This window comes from Cotesia glomerata, linkage group LG4 (genome assembly GCF_020080835.1).
Source record: "Cotesia glomerata isolate CgM1 linkage group LG4, MPM_Cglom_v2.3, whole genome shotgun sequence".
Lineage (NCBI taxonomy): Eukaryota > Metazoa > Arthropoda > Insecta > Hymenoptera > Braconidae > Cotesia > Cotesia glomerata.
Window position 1 is genome coordinate 24,737,903 of NC_058161.1, and position 20,935 is coordinate 24,758,837.

The 20,935-nt window shown below is 27.3% G+C and overlaps 2 protein-coding genes across 2 annotated transcripts; both read right to left on the reverse strand.

Moving 5' to 3' along the window:
- Window positions 1-1,753: 1,753 nt before the first annotated feature.
- Window positions 1,754-2,389, reverse strand: LOC123264237. The gene is made up of 2 exons (XM_044727427.1): window positions 2,287-2,389; window positions 1,754-2,145 (listed from the first exon to the last, which is right to left on the reverse strand). The coding sequence occupies exon 2, from the start codon at window positions 2,132-2,134 to the stop codon at window positions 1,754-1,756; it is 381 nt and encodes a 126-aa protein (XP_044583362.1). The 5' UTR covers window positions 2,135-2,145; window positions 2,287-2,389.
- Window positions 2,390-19,900: 17,511 nt separating this feature from the next.
- LOC123264149 lies at window positions 19,901-20,471 on the reverse strand. The gene is made up of 3 exons (XM_044727295.1): window positions 20,415-20,471; window positions 20,153-20,354; window positions 19,901-20,037 (listed from the first exon to the last, which is right to left on the reverse strand). Exons 1-3 carry the CDS (start codon window positions 20,442-20,444, stop codon window positions 19,934-19,936), a joined length of 336 nt encoding a protein of 111 aa, XP_044583230.1. The 5' UTR covers window positions 20,445-20,471; the 3' UTR covers window positions 19,901-19,933.
- Between the last annotated feature and the right edge of the window lie 464 nt (window positions 20,472-20,935).

Genomic DNA, 20,935 nt, shown 5'->3' on the forward strand with positions numbered 1-20,935 from the left:
TTTAAAAATTAAAAAAAAATTTTAGAACGTATTTAGTGTGCGCGGTTGCAAAATATTTTACTTTTAATGAAATTCGTAAAATCTATTTACTAGGACTTTAAAAAAATTGAAATACACAATGACGCACACCAAGTACGTTCTAAAATTTTTTTTTAATTTTTAAATTTACAAAAAAATTTTTTTTAATTTCCGAAAATCATAAACAATCATATCGGTTACTCGGATTTTTTAATTTTTTTATTTTGTATCTTTTTGTAAAGAAAAAAAAAATTTTTTTTCCTAATAGTCTTATGAACGTGGACTTGGTGCGACTTTTTTACAGTGAAACTGTTTTTGTTCGGATTTTAGTATTTTTTGTAATTATAATGAAAATTTACAATTGATAACAACTTAAATCTCGTGTTGACTGCATTTTTTACTGCAAACTATCCCCTTAAAGCTACAGTTTATGTAGATGTAATTCCAGTGCACCCTGGCGGCCATAGATGCAAGCTATGAATCACTTTTTACTGTAGTTGCGTGTCTATAGGAAGGATTACTACACATATTCATTTTATCTAGTCTGTGGCGCTGATATTCCCCATCGAAAAAAAGTCAGGATCGAAATTTCTGGGCTTACTATAGTTTGTGCTGATAAAATTTAATAATTTTAAGTGAATTAAGTGTTATAATTGATTATAATTAATTAATATCAGTAAAATAAAGTATAAATTACTTTTATAATATATTATTTTGGAAAAAGGAGAACCATATAATTAAATAAAATTTTGCAACCTCGAAATACCGTTCTGCTTACAGTAAACACAGTCGGTAGCCTGGCGCTCCGTTTACAACGGATTTGAACGGAACTTGGCGCCAGATTCTACCGAATCTGTGGATATAGATATAGTAAGACTTAGCATGTAAAGATGATGAGAGAAAATAACATTTAGAATATTTTTAATAACTAACCGAATGCTTTTGGAGAATGTAAAAATATTAATTGATAAAAAACACTCAAAATTTGTAAAAATTTAAAATGGAATTTGAAAGTTTATTTTCATTATTTCAAGTGCACTTAATATTTTCATTTGCTTACAAAGAATATCAAAAAAATCATAAAATAATAATTGTTTCTGTATAGTTTTTAACATATTAATCCTGTATATTAATATAGATGAATTTAACATATTTGTGATGTTATTTAAGAATTTAATTATTGTAAGAATATGATTTCTGATTTTTGATTAGTTAAAAAAATTAGACGTGCGAAGCACAAAGTTTAAAATTCTAGTTCTATCTTGATGAGACAATTGTACACGTTTAAAAAATACTACAATTTTAAACTTTACGCTTCGCATGCCCAATTTTTCAACCAATCAAAAATCAGAGACCATATTCTTACAATAATTAGATTTTTAGTTAATTTTTACAACTATTTTTTTAATTCGTCTAATTTAATAAAGAAAATTTATTTTTCACTTACCTTTTTATAAATATAATTGATAAGTATGCAATTATTAATAGGAACCATTTTTATAAATAAAAATAATTTATAAGATTTAAAATTTTTTTGTCTTTTTATTAATATTTTTTAAATATAATTTTTTTCATGTACCAATATATGATTAACACACATGAATAAAGTTTTTTCAAATATACATACAATAATATTAATAAAATGTATGAACTCTTTCATATAATAGAATAATATTTTTGATAGAAAAGTTTTTTAAAAAAAAAAATGATATAAAAAATCAATGATGATAATTAACTAATCATCATCACTGAGGTAAATAACCTCAATTGGTTGTGGCTTCTTCTGCTGTTGCTGCTGCTGTCGTTGCTGACATTGTTGGTGTTGCTGCACCAACTGTTCCTGGAATCCTGATGAAAACAGTTCTTCACGACTGATGATGTATGGAAAAGTTGATGAATCACGATCAACTTTGAACCAAACTGTCTTTTCCAAAATCATCACAGATTCTGCACTGACGTCGGCAATGGTTATTTTAGCTCCATTCAAGTTACCGGTCAAAATAAATTGACGCTGTAAAGCTAATTTCATAACATCCATTAAAACAAAATTTGACAATTCGATTTCCCACTCAACTGGTGATATGATTAAGTCCACATTCAAATTTGGCAGGGCCATGGTTAGTTTTCCTTTTAAAAATCGAAAAATTAATCAGTAAAAAAATTATACAGTACTCAATGAAAAAAAATTTTGTTTTAACAACTATTCAAAAAATTTAAAAACATAAGTTTTTTTCAAGTGACCAATTTAAAATAAAAAATTCTTCTCACCTAGATTCGTCAAGTGAAAAAAACAACTTTTCACAAAAAATAAAAACTAGGATTCACTCAGAAATTTGACAGAAATTTTTTCACTTGCATGCACGTGGTCACGTTGATGAACTGATTCAGTTTGATGGATAGTTCACTTATACTTATTTATATAGAGCAAAAATACACTCAAAACTTTTAGATGTGACAATTAATGAGTATCTGTGTGGAGTAAATAGAACTTATTGACATTTCGGATACACACTTCCAGGAGTATCGAGTTGCAAAGATAAGAAAATTGTGTTTGTCAAAAATTATTGTAATGCGTTGCAAGATGTTTTTCATGTTTTAGATGTAGAGTATATAGAACTTATTGACAACACATGTTAGATACACACTTCCAGGAGTATCGAGTTGCAAAGATAAAAAAATTGCGTTTGTCTAAAATTATTGTGATGCACTCTCAGATGTTTTTTATGTTTGAGAAATTTCTATCAAGATCTCGATTATGATCAATTTTGAGAACTTCATATTTTTTACTAAATGCATCATTTTTTGTAAAAAGAAAAAAATGTTTTTTACAAAATTTTTAGTATTGCACAATATTGTTTAATTTATATTTTTCAACAATTTTTATTTACATAGATATACAGTTACATCAATAAAAACTTGTTTTCAAAAGTTACCGCAATGAATCGTAAGGCAATTTTTTTCTCATGTTTTTCGATTAAATAAAATGCGTAACATTTTTTCGAAGGTTACAGCTTTCTCAATGGAGTCAAATTATAGACCGGAAATATAAGTCTAACTCCTTTTTTTTTTTTAAATAATAACATTACTCTTGTAAATATTTGACATCAACAATAATGTTTGCTGTTTTAATTGTATGAAATCATGCATTTTTTTTGCGTGACAAGTATGTATGATAAAACTATTCTCTAGAAACTGTATAAAAGAAAACAAACGGTTCGAGTTGTATTCAACTTTTTTTTATTCATAATCATAATACATCAATTTATTTAAAAACGCTAATAAACTGCTGTGACAAAAGTTAAATAAAATATAAATAATTCTCTATAAACCAAACTTTTAAACGCTGAACATTTTCCAATGCACAGTGATAATCATCGTATATGATATCACTATGTTCAAGTTCTGGATGTTGGATAAAATGAGTAATTTTCGGTAAGCTTCTGAGTGATGGACATCCTAATGATTCAAGATTAATGACTTGTTTAGTTGAACTACAAATACTCTGAATCCATTTTTGTTTTTCGTGGCCTTTGACGTAAATGTATTTGTAATCTCTCACAATGAAATTGAGAACTTCTTCAAGACAATTATAAGGTATGACTCCTTTATCCCATGGTATACCATGATGCTTGCGTATCAACCATAAGTTCATATGTTTATAGTTATTAGGTAGCCCGCTCCAATTACAAGGTGGCTTGAATATTTTAACAGACAGTACATTTGAATGATCTAATATTTTATTTACACTAATTGCTGCAAGCTCTTTCACCACAAAACAATTGTTAGGCCTTTTGAAGCCTTGAACATCAACAATAATTTCTCCAGCCATTTATCACAAAAATATAGATGAATTTTAGTCAGTCACAGAAACAATACTGAATATTTTTTTTTAAAAACCAGTCTTTTATATTATTCTTCTGCAAAGTGTTACGGAGGAAATTGCTTAAATAAATTACTTTGAGATTTTTTGTATGATTCAAAATTTTAATTAATGATTTCATGATTTTTCAGATGTTTACTTCATCCGCTCTTCGAGTTTTTGAAACTTTTCAGTTAATTCTGATAGTTTTTTTATTAAATTTTGTTCATCAGCACAATTTGAATATAATATTCCCATGCGTACACTATTAATAACTTCAAAGTTTTTTTCTAATGCAAGGACATCATTTATAAATTTTTCAATATACTCAGAAGATTTGTTGTAAAAAACACTATCAATTAAATCATCAAAATCTTCGCAAAACTTTTCAAGTTTTTCAGCATTTTCATTTATTTCCAAGAGTTTTTTTGCCAAATTCTGTTTATCAGCACAATTTATGTATGATGTATCGGCAAAAAGACTTTTGAAAATTTTAGAGTTTTTCTCCAATGTAATTATCCAGTTAACAAATTTACCAATATCTTCAGGAGGAACATCACCAAAAAATCTTTCTATTAGATCATCAAAATCCTCACAGAAAGGGTGATTATTCCGTAAAAATGCAATTTCTTGTTCACACAAATTATCTATCTCCATGGTTTGAAAGTTGTACTTGAAGCTCTCAAAATACACTAACCAAATGAAGATTTATAAATTGAATAGTTGTGGCGAAGTTAGCCAAAAAATGGTGGAATCCCCTCCTTTTTCCCAAAAAAGTAAGGCGTAATTGCGACTGCAAAATAGCAATAAAGGGCTGAGGCGGAGTCGGCCAGAAATGGCGGACTTACGTCGGCCCGAAATGGCTGACTTACCCCCCCCCCCAACACCGACAGTCGACAAAAAATACCGGCAACGCATCGACCGACGGTAAATTACCGACCGTTGGTAAAGCAGATACCTACCGAAAATCGCAAATATCACTTACCACCTGTCGGTAAATAGTTCGGATCAGAACCCACAATCTGTTTTACCGAGGGGGTAAAGTCCCCCTGTTCATCTACTTATGTGTAAAAAATTTTGGCTTAATACTTATCCAGTAGCTCGCACGGTAGTTGAGTTATTAAATTACTCCCCATGTAATCACGAAAACCTGATAGTCGCACCTCACTCTCGATTGATATTTATATTTTTGCACTGCAAAAACATTTGTGAATTTAGTGTGGTAAAAAAGCTACACCAAAAAAAGTATTGAATTTAGGTGTACATTTTAAATTTAAAATTGTACAACATAAAAATTATTTATCATAGTTTCATACTAACGCAGTTGTGTAAAGTTCTCAGAGTAAATTGTTACACTAAAATTTTTTACAGTATGGACGAATTCATTAGGTTAGAAATAATGATTCAAAACAATTATCAATATTTTCTGTTTCAGTTTGTCAAGAAAGAACCAAAAAAATTATATTTTGAATATATCCATAGTTAAGTTTAAAGATGAGTCGAATTTATCGATAAACTCTAGTACATTAACCACTTAACATTTTCGAAAAGTAACAGAAGTTGAATTGTTTTTACTTAACTCTAGAAAAACAATTATTTTAAAGACTAGAGTTTTTAAAGAATTTTTTTTCGTATTTCTTTATTTTTTATTTTTCTTTTTAATTGCAGTAAGGAATATTTTATTTCAAAAGCATACAGTACTTGCTTCTGAAATAAATAGTAGATTACTTGTTAAAGCATAAAAGCTGTATCGAAAAATTGTTGACATAAGATAAAAACGAAATTTAATCAGTCGAAATTAATATTTGAGCTATGCTATGTTAGAACGATCACAGTAATTAGAATAGAGACTTTTGATAAAATTTAGTTAGGGGCATTTTTTCGCAGGACCCTGGCACTTATAAATTAGTAACTCAATATTCATTTTTTTTTGCAAAATCGTAATTAAGAATTTTTTTATAACCTGAAAATGAAAAAACGCTTAATAACCATAGAGTTCTATAGTTTTATGTATTAATGATTATATACAATGACGAATTTGATAGATAGCATTATAATATAGCAAATATTAAAAATCAAAATCTTATATACAATTATTATATACAATTATGTATGCAAACCATTTTCAATTTGTTGCATCAATACATTGAGATTTTTTCTTTATAAAAAAGGAGTCAAAACGATTATAGTTTTATAAAAACAGTATAACATCAATATTAACATTTCAATATAAGTTTAATGCCAGCAAGAATATTCAATTTCCATTCTAAAATTTATGTCACTTTCATTACAAGTAGAGAAAAAAAAATCTTAGGTATTAAGAGTCGAAAAAAAAAAATTATATCTAATGACTTAAAAAGTATCCTTTATCATACTATTAATTCAAATAAAAAATAATACAAAACAGGAAAGAGAATCTTGATTATTTAAAAATTTTATCGTTTTTAAAGCTATACATTGTGAAAAAAAATCTATGTTACAAAAGATTAGCAATATTATAATAAGAAATTAAAATTTTTGAACAATTGTATTTCTTAGCTGAAAAAATCAAAATTTATCTCACAGTAACTTTTTTATAAAAATTTATTTCTGAATCAACAAAAACTTTTTTCAACTAGTAAGTTACTGTGAGAAAAATTTTGATTTTTTCAGTTAAGAAATAATATTGTTATAAATATGTAACAAATTATTTTTTTCTAACGACATTGTCTATTTTTTTCAAAACAAATTTTTTCTTTGAGTGTAGATTTAATTTTCCGTTGCTGAAATTATTTTAATTTAATAATTATACTTCATTCATGGGTTGCTAAAATATTTCTTTTGGGTTTTTAAAAATAAAAAAATTTATATCTTTAACACAAATAATAGTACCTGAAGAAATTTTTAATAATTTGAGATTTGTCAAAGCATAATTGAAAAAAAATAATTGAAATTAATGCTGCAATATGATTCTATGACTATTTAAATTTCCAAATTCGATCAATTTCTGATTTGTCAAGATTTGTTTGATTATTTCCGCAAGTATTCTCTTTAACTTGAGGCCAAAAATATTGTTGTACCTCTAAAAGTTTTTAAGAGACATTAGAAACACTGCCATTAAATTGTATAAATATGTCTACAAGAATATGCTTTGATAATTATTTCTCTATGTGACAAGCATGCTTGTTAACTTTCCGCTAAGAAAATTGAAAAATTTTTTTTATTTTTTATTAAAAAAAAAAAATAAATTTAATTCAATGTAGGTTACTTATATGTGAATGGCCCCTAGTCTCGATTGTATCGATGTTAGAGGTGCAGTAATTCAACTAATAAAATAAATGGCAGAAATTTATATTGCAATAATTTACTTAGAAATACATTAAATTTGACAAATAAAGGTCTTTAATATTCATATGAAGTGAAAATATATCGTAAAATTAGTTCTACAAGCTAATAATTCTTGACGCTATTAGTTTAGAATAATTCACGTGACAGTAACATCAAAGAATATCAATTTATTGCTTGATATATAATTTTTGAGAAGATACATTTGCTGAGAAATGTATGGCAATTTTTTAAGATAAATATTTTTTAAAGTGATGTACTGAAATCTTCCTCATTATTCAAGTAATCTGAATAATATTTTTCAAGTAATTAAAATTGTAAAGTTATGAGAAATAAAACTAGCTTTATACAAGGCGAATAATATACAATTATGTATTAATTATGTTTTTGTTAAAAATTCTAGTGATCATTTTTTTTTGTTGAATAAATACTTTTTAATTTAAATATGCTTTCGACAAATTTCTGAAAACTATTACTCTATAGTAATTTACAGAGTAACTCTTATTGTTTATTTTTGTTTAAATTTTCAACGATCTTTCAATATCTTTAATAATTTCGGCTAATTAAATAATTTAAGAAACCATAAAAAAAATAACTGAATGACCAATTTTTATTTTTTTTTTTTTACAGCAAAAAGATGAGGAAAAAGACGCCAGTTACGATTACAATAGACCACTATGTAAGTGTACGAAAATCACGCAGGGAGAAGCTCTAATGATGACTCTTGCACTAGGAGTTGAAGAATCTCTAACATGGAAAACTATTGTTGGGATATTATCCATGATTAATACGTTATTCGAAAATGACGTGGTTTCGTCATCAAAATATAAGTTATTTAAAAGTTTAAAACTAAGTGAAGATATTCTTGTTTACCATGTATATTGTAGGGACTGCCATCACTACTTTGGCGCTCAAGATAAATTAAATAAAAACGGATTACAGTGTCCAATTTGCGACAATAGTGAGAAACCGCCAGATATTTCATATTTTTTGACGTTTGACATCTCCTTACAGTTGAAATCAATATTAGAAGATCCCAAAGTGCAAGAAATATTTCTGGCTAATCTTCAAGATAAAGAAAATAATGAAATTAACAATGATCTTCAGAGTATGAGTGATGGCCAGATATATAAAAAATTATCTACAACAAATAACCCGTTATCACATAAATATAATTTTTCATATACTTTCAATACTGATGGTTGTCAACCATCAAAATCCAGCAAGCTTTCTATTTGGCCGATCTATGCAAGTATTAACGAGCTGCCTTTGAAACTACAATCTAAGTACATGATTATGACTGGTTTATGGGTCGATAAAGAAGAGCCAGATATGTTATTATTTTTGCAACCATTCGTTGATGCAGCGAATAAACTATCAGACGAAGGTGCAGAATGGAAATTACAACAACAAACAATAACCAGCAAGTTTATTCCCATATGTGCCGTAGTAGATTCTGTGGCAAGATGCAAAATTTTAAATATGAAGCAATATAATGGTTCTTACGGTTGCACATTCTGCGAGCATCCGACATTGCGTATGAACAACTCTCAAAAGTTTCCAATAACAACGGTTGTTCCAAAAGAACGAACCAATGAATCAGTTAAAGAACAAATGCTTCTTGCTGGTAAGTTTGATAGTGATGTCATGGGTGTGTGGGGACCGTCACCATTAATAAATCTGAATTATTTTGACATTGTTGATGGGATGTCACCTGATTATATGCATGCTATTTTATTAGGTGCAATAAAACAGCATACTGAAATTCTAATATCTTCATTCGGTGAAGATTACTATGTAGGAAATCCGAACCAACTTGAAGCAATTAATATTAAACTTTTAAACTTTAAGCATCCTACGTGTATAACTCGATCCCCAAGAAATTTAACAGAGCGGGAAATGTGGAAAGCAACTGAATGGAGATCATGGCTTCTTTTCTATTCACTTATATGCTTAAAAGATATTCTTCCCCAGAAGTATTTAGAACATTTAGCTCTATTGGTGGAAGCTATGCATATTTTATTATCTGATCGAATTAATTCTGATGAGCTAGATACAGCTGACTCTTTGATTTTGCGATACGTAGTCTTGTATGAAGAATATTTTGGTACACAAGCAATGACATATAATATTCACCTATTATTACATTTGATCAAAAGTGTAATAAAATTAGGTCCGTTACGGTGTCACAATACTTTCATATTTGAAAATGAAAATCACTTTCTGATGAAATTGCAAAAAAGTCCCAATAAAATCCTTATTCAAATTGTCAGACGGTACATGTTCCAGAAAGCATTAACACAATTGAAAAATAAAATTAATACAAGCAATCAATTCTCTCAATTTTGTGAACGGAATTTGACAGGTCGATTGAAAAATACTTTTGAAGTGGACGGCTGCATACTGATTGGGAAAGATACAAATTATAATTTAAATGATAACGAGCGAAAACTTGTAAATAGATCTGAAACATGTAAATCATTTAATAGATTTATTTACAACGGCAAGAGATATACATCGAAAAATTATCGAGCATGCGCAAAAACAAATGACTCTGTAATATCATTGGAAAGTGGAAAAATAGGAATAATTAAAAACGTTTGTCTTTTTAATTCAGATAAAGGAGAAAAAAAAATTTACATATTTTTTGAGGAAGTAGTAAGATTAAAGAAATACTTCCATTCATCACGATATGTTACTGTAAATAATATTGAAGAATGTTTAATTACTGAAGAGTTAAATATTTGTGAAGCAAAAATGATATCGCAACCGTGTATGTTAACTCCAGTAAAAAACAAACATTATGTGATTTTTATACCACCAGGATGTTATGGTGATTAAAAAAATTATACATAAATAGTTCAGTAAATCTGGCCAAAAAATGCCTCAATCGTGTGTGTAAGTGTAGCGTCAATAATATTAGCATTAAGGATATTTTTTTGTAAACAAAATAACGTTTTTGATAATTAGTGATTTATTAACTTATAAATAAATTATGTTCTATGCTATATTTTTATATACCAAATAAAATTACATGTAAAAATATTGATTTTACTAACATAGATAAAGTTAACTAATGTATTTGTAGAATAAGTCATGAAAAAATATTACCAATTTCTTAGAGACTTGTGTCTTTATAAATGTAATAATTGGATAGTACATTAAGATTAGCATAGAGCTTAAATGAGTTTAAATATACGATGGTATTGGTGTGAATTTAATTGTAACAACCAACATGCTGGAAATAAAATTATATAATTTATTCTTAATAATTTCTAATCGATAACGTGTATTCAAATGCAATAAAAAAATAACTATTGCAACAGTCAGTTTTGTTTATACATATACCAAAAAGAAAAATATATAAATAATTACTATAAAATTATCAGTGTAATATTTTATTCAATTTTTTTCAATCGATAAAAAAATCAAAATATAATATATTCTATTACTGTGCAACAGGAAAGAAGATTAATTGTCAGTAAGTAAAAATTTACGATAAAATAAAACAAAAAAAATAAAAAACATTAGTAGAATTATCTTTATTGCAACAGTGTGATTTTTTCTTTAAGTATTTTTAATTCATTGAATAGTCATTGCTGAAAAAGTCTTTTTAATACTTGAAAACTCTGAAAAAGTCTCTCTATTCTGATTAATTTATTCAATTAAATAAATCTGAAAAAGTCTTATTAAGTCTTTATAACTCTTTTCAAAAGTCCCAAATCTCAGAGAATATTTGTCTTTTTTAGAGTTTGTCAGACTTAATCAGAGTTATTCACCAATGATAAGACTTTTTCTGCCTTTTTCAGAAAAAGTAAGACTTCCAAAAAGACTTATTAAGACTTATCAAGACTTTTTCAGAGTTTTTTCAGAGAAATTTTTCCATAAGGTATACTTCAATTTTGAGCCAAAAAGTATGCCGGACAAAGAAACTCATAGAAAGTTTTATGATACGCGAGAAAACTTATAATCGAATAGAAATAACGAAAATTAATGACGGTATGTAAAAGTATATAATCAATAATTATTAAAATATTATAATAATACTAAAAATAATTTCAATTCAAATATTTATTTTTCAGATGTTGTAATGGCGATAGATGTAGATATCATCGAAACAATATAAATTCAAATTGAAAACTTAGTTTCTAAAATTTCTAATATGACAAGTAAAAAATTTTTCTTTTATTTTTATAATTATCTGGGTTTTTAATAACATAAATAATTAATCAATCTTATTAAAACGCAGTTAATGATGCCGGAATCGATCCCACAGATGATTTATTAAAAAAATTATCTGACCTGACTGTATTCGACACCAATAAGGAACAAAAAAATGAACATGGAGGTAACAACAATATTTTTTTTTTTTTATTTATAACTGTTATGAGAATAATTTAATTGTAATTATCGTTATAAGTAACTAATATAAGGTTAATTATTTTTAAAAGTACGTAATTAATAGCATACGTAAGCAAGTAATCTCAGGTAGTAATTACTATTACTTATTTTTTTCTATGTATTATTTAATTCTGATCAAAACAATTTACCATAATATCATATTTACACAATTGATGAATAGTATTCGATGAAATTATCTAATCATTCATATCGGGTAAATGAAAAATATAGAATTTTATTCCACTTTCAAAAATAGTTTATATCTGCATTCTTTCCTTTTTAATTTTTAATGATTATTGTAACACCTATAGCAGAATCATCTACTAATACTCATAAAGAAATCATCGAGGTGATGGAAGAGTTTAAATCCGTGTCAAATACTGTAAAAAGTTTAGAGGAAGAAGATGGAAACGTTAAAGCAGACATCATAACTGAAAATGAAGACAAAACTCAGAAAAAAGCGGCTAATTTTTCGAATTATTCAGGTAAAAGGTCTATATAATAGAAAGAGTAAAATGTATAAAAAATTATAAAATTGACAATATTCGAAAACAAATATTTATAAAAGTATAAGCTTAATTACTATAAAATGTTCAATTACTTCTCTTGATTGAAATTAGTCTTTGGAACTTTTGTTAATAGTGAATAATTATTATAGAAGTATATTATTATTATTCTGATATGCACTATCGACGGAAAATTACCGGAATATTTTTTTTTTTTTTTTTTTTAATTTACATACGATACGTGAAAATATTAATTTGATCTATAAAGAAAATGCGATGTTACTTTACAAAGGGTGTACAATCGTGTCTTTGACTTTCCTCTTGATTTATTTTACTATTAAAAATTATTTTGATAAATTGTCATGTTGTCTTGAAACTTTTTGTCGGCAGTGTAGTTTATTAAAAATGAATAGATATTAAGAGCCTTCAATGAATTTTTAGAACTTTTACTTAAGAAAATTATTTCTATACATGCTTGATTTTTTTTAGAGATCCTTGTCGAGGAGCAGGAATTGAAGTCAATTTTGGACCGCATCAACTATTTAGAGCAACAAGATGAAAGACAGTTAAATGTTGATCAAAATCAAATTACAAATGTAAATACTATGGCTAATTCCACTAATGATTCAGGTAAAGATATCTTATCCTATCTCTATGTTAAAAAGTCAACAATATTTGTTAAAAATTTTGCAAATTAGAAAATATGAAAAAGCTAATATTGATGAAAAGTACAAGCTAAACTAATATAAAATTTTCTATTACTTAGCTAGATTTATATTAGTCCTAGTCATTTTATTATTAGTAAATATTTATAGAAGTGTATTATTATATTCTAAAACAGTTCATAAAAAATAAATACAAATTAAGAACCTAGCAGAAATACTAATTAATTTTACTTCAGAAATTTATTTTTAATTGTGTTTAATTTCTTTTAGTAATTACCGTCAACAAAAAAGAATTAAATTTAATATTGAGCCGAATTGAGTATTTAGAAGAAGAAGAGAGAAAAAATGATGAGTACTATAAGCGGAAATCATTTATTCGAAAAAATGGGAAAATTACTGAAAGGAACACTAATAACAATCATCCGTATAATAACATAGGTACATGAATAACTTAATAGGTAGTAATTAAAGCTTTACACGATTTATATGTTTGGATGATTTACATTAAAAATTTAAGAAATTTGTTCCAAAACTGGGAATTCGTAAGGTAAAAGCCCCAATAAATGATCACTCCATGTATCTGTATATCTATATTCACAAATATAGATATACAAATACATGGAGTGATCATATACTAGTACATGATCATCTATTGGGGCTTTTACCTTATATTTAATTTTTTTTTTTGTATTAAATTAGTTTTTATTTTTTTTTTTGCTGAATATTTTATATTTCACCTTAAAAATCTTCATAAATTACATCCAGCTAAAAAAAAAAACTTTGAAAATCTTATCTAATGTAGTTAAAAATAATTTAACGAATATATTTTTAAAATATTTTCAAGGTATAATTTTCTTTCAGTTGATGGTGGAATCCGTCGTGGAAAGGGAGCTTTTACATCTAAGAAAATTAGAGGTGTTGTTTTCAACGCTCTATACATGAAACGAAAGAATCTAAATTCAGGACAGTTGCTAATTAATAATAATTATTTCAAAAAATGATGCGCTATGTGGAAAAAAATGATTTAACTTTAAGCTAATTTTTTCAACATCAGACAATAAAAATTTTAATATTCACATGTTAACACTCACCACTTATTTATATCATGCTTTCCACATTTCTAATTTTCAGATAACTGACAAGAAATAAGCAAAAGTACTCGTAGTACGCGTAGTTGAAAAGGTTTTAAAGTAAAACGTATTTAAATTTACTTGTAATATATAAAGATATAAATGTTAGTTCAATATAGTGGTTTTGATGAAAATATATACAATTTTGAATTTATTGTTAAATAACGTAGGTAATTAAATATTCATATTTTGACGTTTTCAAGAAACACCATTGAAGTACAGTCGACGCTCTCTGTATTGGACCTCTCTGTATTTGACTGCTCTCTGTATTTGACCACATTCTTCCTCTGTATTTGACGATTTTACACAGCTCTTATGGACAAGGACGAGTCAAATACAGAGAATGGTCCTGTACGGGCGAGTCAAATACAGAGAGCGTTGACTGTAGTTATAGTTTAACAATTAATTCTGACAAGCCGCAGTAGCTGAACACTCCGGGAGCAGTAGTTGAACTAATAAAATATTTGACAATACATTAAATATATATAACATATTATTAATTTATATAAAAGATAATTTTATGAATATTTCATATGTTCATTTATGAATGAAAAATATTTGTATTTAATTTTTGAGTTATATTTTTTATAAATAACAAAGTAAATCTTCAATTATAAATCTAAATAATTCAATTCTAAACGTTTGACAATTTTTAAGTACTCTAATTTTTAGCTATAAAACTTCTTTAATTTGCCATCGTTAATATAAATCACAATGCTGATCACTAGTCTATGAACTTATTAGAGCTTTGAGTGCTCTTAAAATTATACAGCCTCAACGTGTTCAAGTTTTGGGTATCGCTTGGCAAATTTGGAGATATAGTTAGACACTAAAATTTAATATGAAGATTATAGTTTATGTCTACAAAAAATATGTATAATTTAAAACAGACAATTTCACTGGGTACATTTTTTTTTTACTTAAAATATTGATATACTTTTTTTTTTTTATTTTTTTTTTTTAACTGATTCGGTTTACGCTTTAGTATCTTTTTTATGAAAAAAATAATATCTATCGGCTATTTTCACCATGCCTACTTTGAAGTTGACAAAAATATAATTGTTTTGATTTATAATTAAAAAAAAATTACAAAAATCAATTACTATATCATTTTTATTCAATAAATATAGCAATTTAAATTTCGCGCTTTAATCAAAACCCGATATTGAATCAGGGCCTTTGTTTCCAATGAATATGGAAAATTTCGATATTAAACTAACCAGGATTAGAAAATGACTATTTTTATTTTTACTTTTCGATTTTTTGATAACAAAACACCAAAACGTAACTGTATTGAATAAGAAATATAGTGTGTGTTGAAAGCAAAATGGTGATTGATATCTACTGTGAAATATTCGATTAACCAATAAATATTTTTAGCTAACATATAATAAGACTTTTTTGTTCTTAACTTCTATTCGTTATTGATCAACATGTTTGAAGGAATTCGACAAACTTTTATCATTTTATATTTTGATAGTAGTGGATTCGAGTAAAAAAATAAAATCTCACTAATAAATAAAATACATTTGTCACGTGCATGGCGAACTATTTATAATTAGCAACAAACAGTTTAACCAAACATTAAAAATTTATGGCAATTATATTGTTACAAATATCTGTGAACTAATAAAAAGTTACAAAATATACAGTGTGATGATGTAAAACTTGTCAGTGTAAAAATTTTTTATGAACAAATATCCAAATTGTGTTTACTCGACATTGGTTAAAAAGTGTAAGTAATTTTTTATTTTAAAAAGTAATAATTTAATTTTGGTAAAAGGTAATTGATTAAATAAAACTTCAGCATAAAAAAAGCAAACATACGATAAAACTTTTTTTCAGCATGAACTTGATTTTTAATCTAATTTTTTAACTGTACTTTTTTCATTCTTACATTAAAAATTAATGATACTGAAATTGAGACATCTGAAAATTTTTTCATTTTTCTAAGCAAATAAATTAGAGCGAAATAAATTTATTTTTGTGTGATTTCATTTACTTTAAACGAGATTTACTGAAATAATATTCTATAACTATTTTGTTTTTGAAGAAATAAAAAATAATCTAGTGCTTGCTAATTTCAGCGTCATAAAAAAATAGTAATATATAATTATTAATAATGTATGCAAACAACGTTACACAAGAGGTAGAAGAACCTTTAACAGATATGGCGTTGAATGAAAATGATGCCAAAAATATAAACAATTCTATTAATAAGGAAAATTGTAATAATACTAAAAATAATCAAAGCGATGAAGAAAGCCTAGATGGTTCAGTTAATGATAGCCCAGTGAACACATGACTTCAATATGACGTCATTTATAAGTCATAGGAATGTCACAATATTTTACGTAAATATGACGTAAAATTGACCTGTCTTGTAATCCAATTATGATGTAAAAATATATGATATATTTTTGACATCATACTGATGTAAGTTTATTACTTCTCTATGATGTAACGGAAATGAGTTAGATATTACGTACAACTGACATAATATATAAACTACAATATTACGTAACATTAATGCCATCATTGTATGTCATAACGACGTAAGTTTAACATCATGCGTTTACATCAGTGACAAGTCACGGCTGTACGTAATCTTGACGTAAGTTTAACATCATGCGTTTACATCAGTGACAAGTCACGGTTGTACGTAATCTTGACGTAAGATTAATATCATGTGTTTACATCAGTGACAAGTCACGGTCTTACGTAATACCGATACCATCTGTGAGTCATTATTTAACATCAATAATTTGTCACAATTGTACATAATACTGACGTAATTTGAAAGTCATTTTCTAAATCAGTGACAAACGATTATTTTCCATAATATTGATAAAATTTGGGGGATGTATTTTTTTAATATTATCGATTGATCAAAATTTATCAAATATAAAACTTCTTCAATAAGATGTCTAATTTACAATTAATCGCTAAATATTAGTGAAAATTGGTTTAAAATTTAGTAAGAATCAGAAAGAGGTAAACAGCTGATTTAAGCTGGTACCTTGCAAATTTAAGTCCGCTCTTAATAACAAAAATTTATAATTTATAATATTAATGAATATATCTAACATATTAGCAAATAACATACAAAAATATTTTTCATTTACGTTTTAAGAAAAAAACATACAAATTAAATACATGTGGGAGATAAACTTTTTATATCTTTGATTGTATGTTTCCATACACTGCAGAAAAAAAATCTTGACTCAAAGGTAAATTTCTTTGGACTAAGAATATATTAGAGATGACTGAAAATTTCGTGAATGAAGTCAAAATATCTTGACACTAAAACACTTCTTGCTCCAATATAACTTCAGCCTCCGTCAAAATTTTCTTGGTGCAAGAAATACTTTTTTCGTTGCATATGTTTCTCACTTATATTTTTTTCCATGAATTTAGGCACTTTTATCCATTGTAAAAATATTTTTCGACTTCATTCAGTATAAATGATTTGGTGTGAAACTGATAACAAAATACCGAGTTCAATTTATGTGGCATGAACTCTAAATTTTTAAACCGTCAAGCGAGTAAACATATAATTTCTTATGATTTCGCGTCAAGAAATTAAATGTCAGTCATTTAAATATTGCACTATTACTTGAAAAATAATTTTCTGACATTAGTGCTGCTACTTATGAAACATTGTATTTGAAATAATTCAAACAGTTCCATGATTGTTATTGACGAGACTAATAGTATTTTACACAGTAAAAAATTTTGCGTCATTGCGTCAAAAACTTTAGTGTTAAAAATTTTTGTGTTAAATATTTAACTTTTTTAAGTGTAAATTTAATATTTATTAAAATTAAAAAAATTTTTTTTACTGTGTACATCAAGTTTCATAATGTTGTTAGTATGTTAAATTAAAAAATTCAAATTTCGAAAAAATTGAAATTTAAAAGAAATATAGATTAAAAAATGGTATACTTAAAAGAGTTGAAATTAAAAAATCTAAATTTTGTAGAATTGAAATTTTGAAGAAGAAAAATCCAAATGAAAAATACTAAATTTTCGGAAAAATTAAATAAAAAAAATTCGAGTCTTGAGAAATCAATAAGTATTAAAAAATATTCAAATGACACGGATACATCGTTTACTCTGAAAAAATTTCACTCTGTGAAAGTTCTCTGTGTCCGCAGAGAGTCTAAAGTTCTCTGCGTCCGCTTTTAGACGAAAATTTTTGAAAGTGTAAGATTCAATCAATTCTTATGAAAATTTATAAATTGCCTATTCATTACCACAAGTTTCACTAGAGAGCCTTTTATAAAGAGTTTTTACAAAGTTTTATAGAACTTTATAAAATTTCATGAGTTTAATGAAATTTTATAAAATTGTATAAATTATTAGACTTGAATTTTATACAATTCCAGCTCTTAAAATACATTTAATCTCAGAAAAATTATGAAATAAGCATTTTCGTCATGTAAGGCTTATCACATAAGTTATTTACTTCGTAACATGAACCGTTACTTGGACAAGTGAGCAGCGTTCCAGACTTCGATACGTGAGGACCCAAGTTCGAGCCCAGCATATTTCAGGATTTTTCATCAAGTATCAACATATAACTAGTGTTTCAAACTTTGTAATAAGTCCACAACACTATAATTAATTTCAAAATTGCCATCTTTTTATTTTTGAGAAATTTTTTTAATATTTTTCTGAGGTACAATTCTTACATCACTTACATCACTTTTACGTCATAATGACATCATTATCATGATATAGACATCACAGGTATGTCATATTGACGTCATAAATGTCATTGAGACATAATACTGACGTCATGACTACGTCATATTTTTACGTCAGAATCTTACGTCAAGAAGTGTGAAATAATGAGTCATATATGACTCATTCGTGACTTGTATCTTACGTAAATCCTGACATAGCCCAATGTCATTTTGACGTCACATTGACGTAAACGTGTTTACTGGGAGTAGTAGTGATTACAATTTTGAACTTCCTTATAAAGAGTTACGAATATGCGCCCAAACAGAAAGTGAACAGGAAAGTCCTTCGGATAACAGTGATCAAGAGCGTGATTATTCTAAGCAAGATGATGGTCAAGAATTCATCGACACAATGAGAATAAAGAGCCAGAAATAACAAAAACATCGCCTTTCAAAAGTAAAATTCACAAAAAAGTTATTAACTATTGTCATAGAGTCAATGGCATAAGAGTACTAACGGAAACTCTGTATGATGAAAATTTTTGGAAAATAAATGAAATGAAAAGTCTCTTGAAGTCAATAATGTTCGAGTGGAAAATTTACTGCCCACTTACAATTGAAATGCAAAAAGAAGAATATTCAAAAAAAAAAACTTTTACGGCCACTGCTCAGTTGCATATCATAGTGCACGATATAAATTTAACGTTATCGAAGTTGATTCTAATGAGTATGAGATTCAGTGCTTCAGTAATGAAAAGTTTGAGAAGCCCGTACAAAAATGGATTGATCACTCATTGATCATTGACTGATCAATCATCGATCACGGATTGATCAACAACTCATCGTTAATTGATCAGTCAGTAATCAACCATATATCAATGAGAGATCACTCAAAGATCAATAACTGATCACTCTGAGGAGAATAATCTGATAGTGATCAATCAGAGATCAGTTAGAGATCACCCGGTGATCAATCAGCGACAATCTATAGATCACTCGGCGATATCATAAAGATTGTCCAGTGATGGGATAAAAATTGCCTGATGATTCCTTAAAGATGATCCAGAGATCACTCTGAGATCAATCAGCAATCATCTAGTGGTCAATCAGTGATAATCTAGTAGTCATCCAGGAATCACGTAGCGACTGCTTTGATAAAAAAATTCTTAATATAAATGGATCTTTTATTTTGAGAACATAACCATTAACAAAATTATAAGGTGCATACAGTGATCACAGTAAAACACGAAAAATTTTAATATTTTTTTCTAAAGAAGAGGAATAGAAAGATAAAAAAAAAATTCAGCCAGCCGCTTAATCAGTACTTTCTTCTTATTTGATTTTACTTTTTTTGCTGTCCAGGTCTCAGGGAAGTAAACATGAGGGTGACACACCGTTCAAATTCAGCTGCTGACAGTTTTGGCCGAGCATTCTTTGAAATAAAACCTGAAACATATATTATTTAAATTATTGCATGTATTATTTTATTATCTGGAAATAGTTTTTCGAAAAGAGCATTTAATTATTGTGAAAACTGATCTGTAACGCAAATTAACTCTACCGTAAACAGCAGTTAATACATCATTTGGCAACCGTGTCCACCCGTTTCCACCCGTGCGGCTCATTTTTAGTAGATTGTCTGTCCCAATAACTTTCTTGAAAATCTGTCTCGACATTTCTTTCGAGTCATAAGTGTATTTGGTTTTGAGGTACTCTAACTCGCATGATTCAATGTAGACATCACTCATTGGATGCAATTCAACCTATTTATTAAAAAATTATGCCTTTAGATTATTTGTCACCCAAAATCTATCATTTGTTACCTTTCGAGGCCCCGATAAGTTCCATGGCATCTTAGAACCACTCGCTGAAGGACAAGATGCCGGAGAGCTGAAAAAACTCTAAAAACTTTAATTCCTGAAAAAGGTGTAAAAGGTCCAACAGTTCTTTCGAAAATTTGTTATAATTTTATTGAGACGACAGCGATTGATACAATGCACTGTGTTGACTTAGGTGTTATAAAAAAATTATTAACCATAATGTTCGATCAACAATGGTCAACTCACAAAGCTTCTCTACACTCTCAAATTCAACTAGTAGACAAGAGAATACGTTTGATTTTTCCACCATCTACAGTTCCAAGACTGCCTCAATCTTTGTCCAATTTGAAATACTGGAAAGCTTCTGAATTTCGTATTTTTCTTCTTTGTTATTGCTTACCCGTTCTGCACGACATTATGGATCCAATATATTTTAATCATATGGTTCTTTTAGTTTATAGTATTGCAACTTTGCATGCAAAAAGTATATCTCCAGAATCTCTGGAAATTTGCTCGAGGGCTTT

Coding starts and splice junctions, on each gene's coding strand:
- LOC123264237 (XM_044727427.1), bottom strand. CDS start 2,134: ATGGCCCTGCCAAATTTGAATGTGGACTTAATCATATCACCAGTTGAG.
- LOC123264149 (XM_044727295.1), bottom strand. CDS start 20,444: ATGCCATGGAACTTATCGGGGCCTCGAAAG. Junction 20,355..20,414: donor ACTTATCGGGGCCTCGAAAG/GTAACAAATGAT, acceptor TTTAATAAATAG/GTTGAATTGCATCCAATGAG. Junction 20,038..20,152: donor TGTATTAACTGCTGTTTACG/GTAGAGTTAATT, acceptor TATATGTTTCAG/GTTTTATTTCAAAGAATGCT.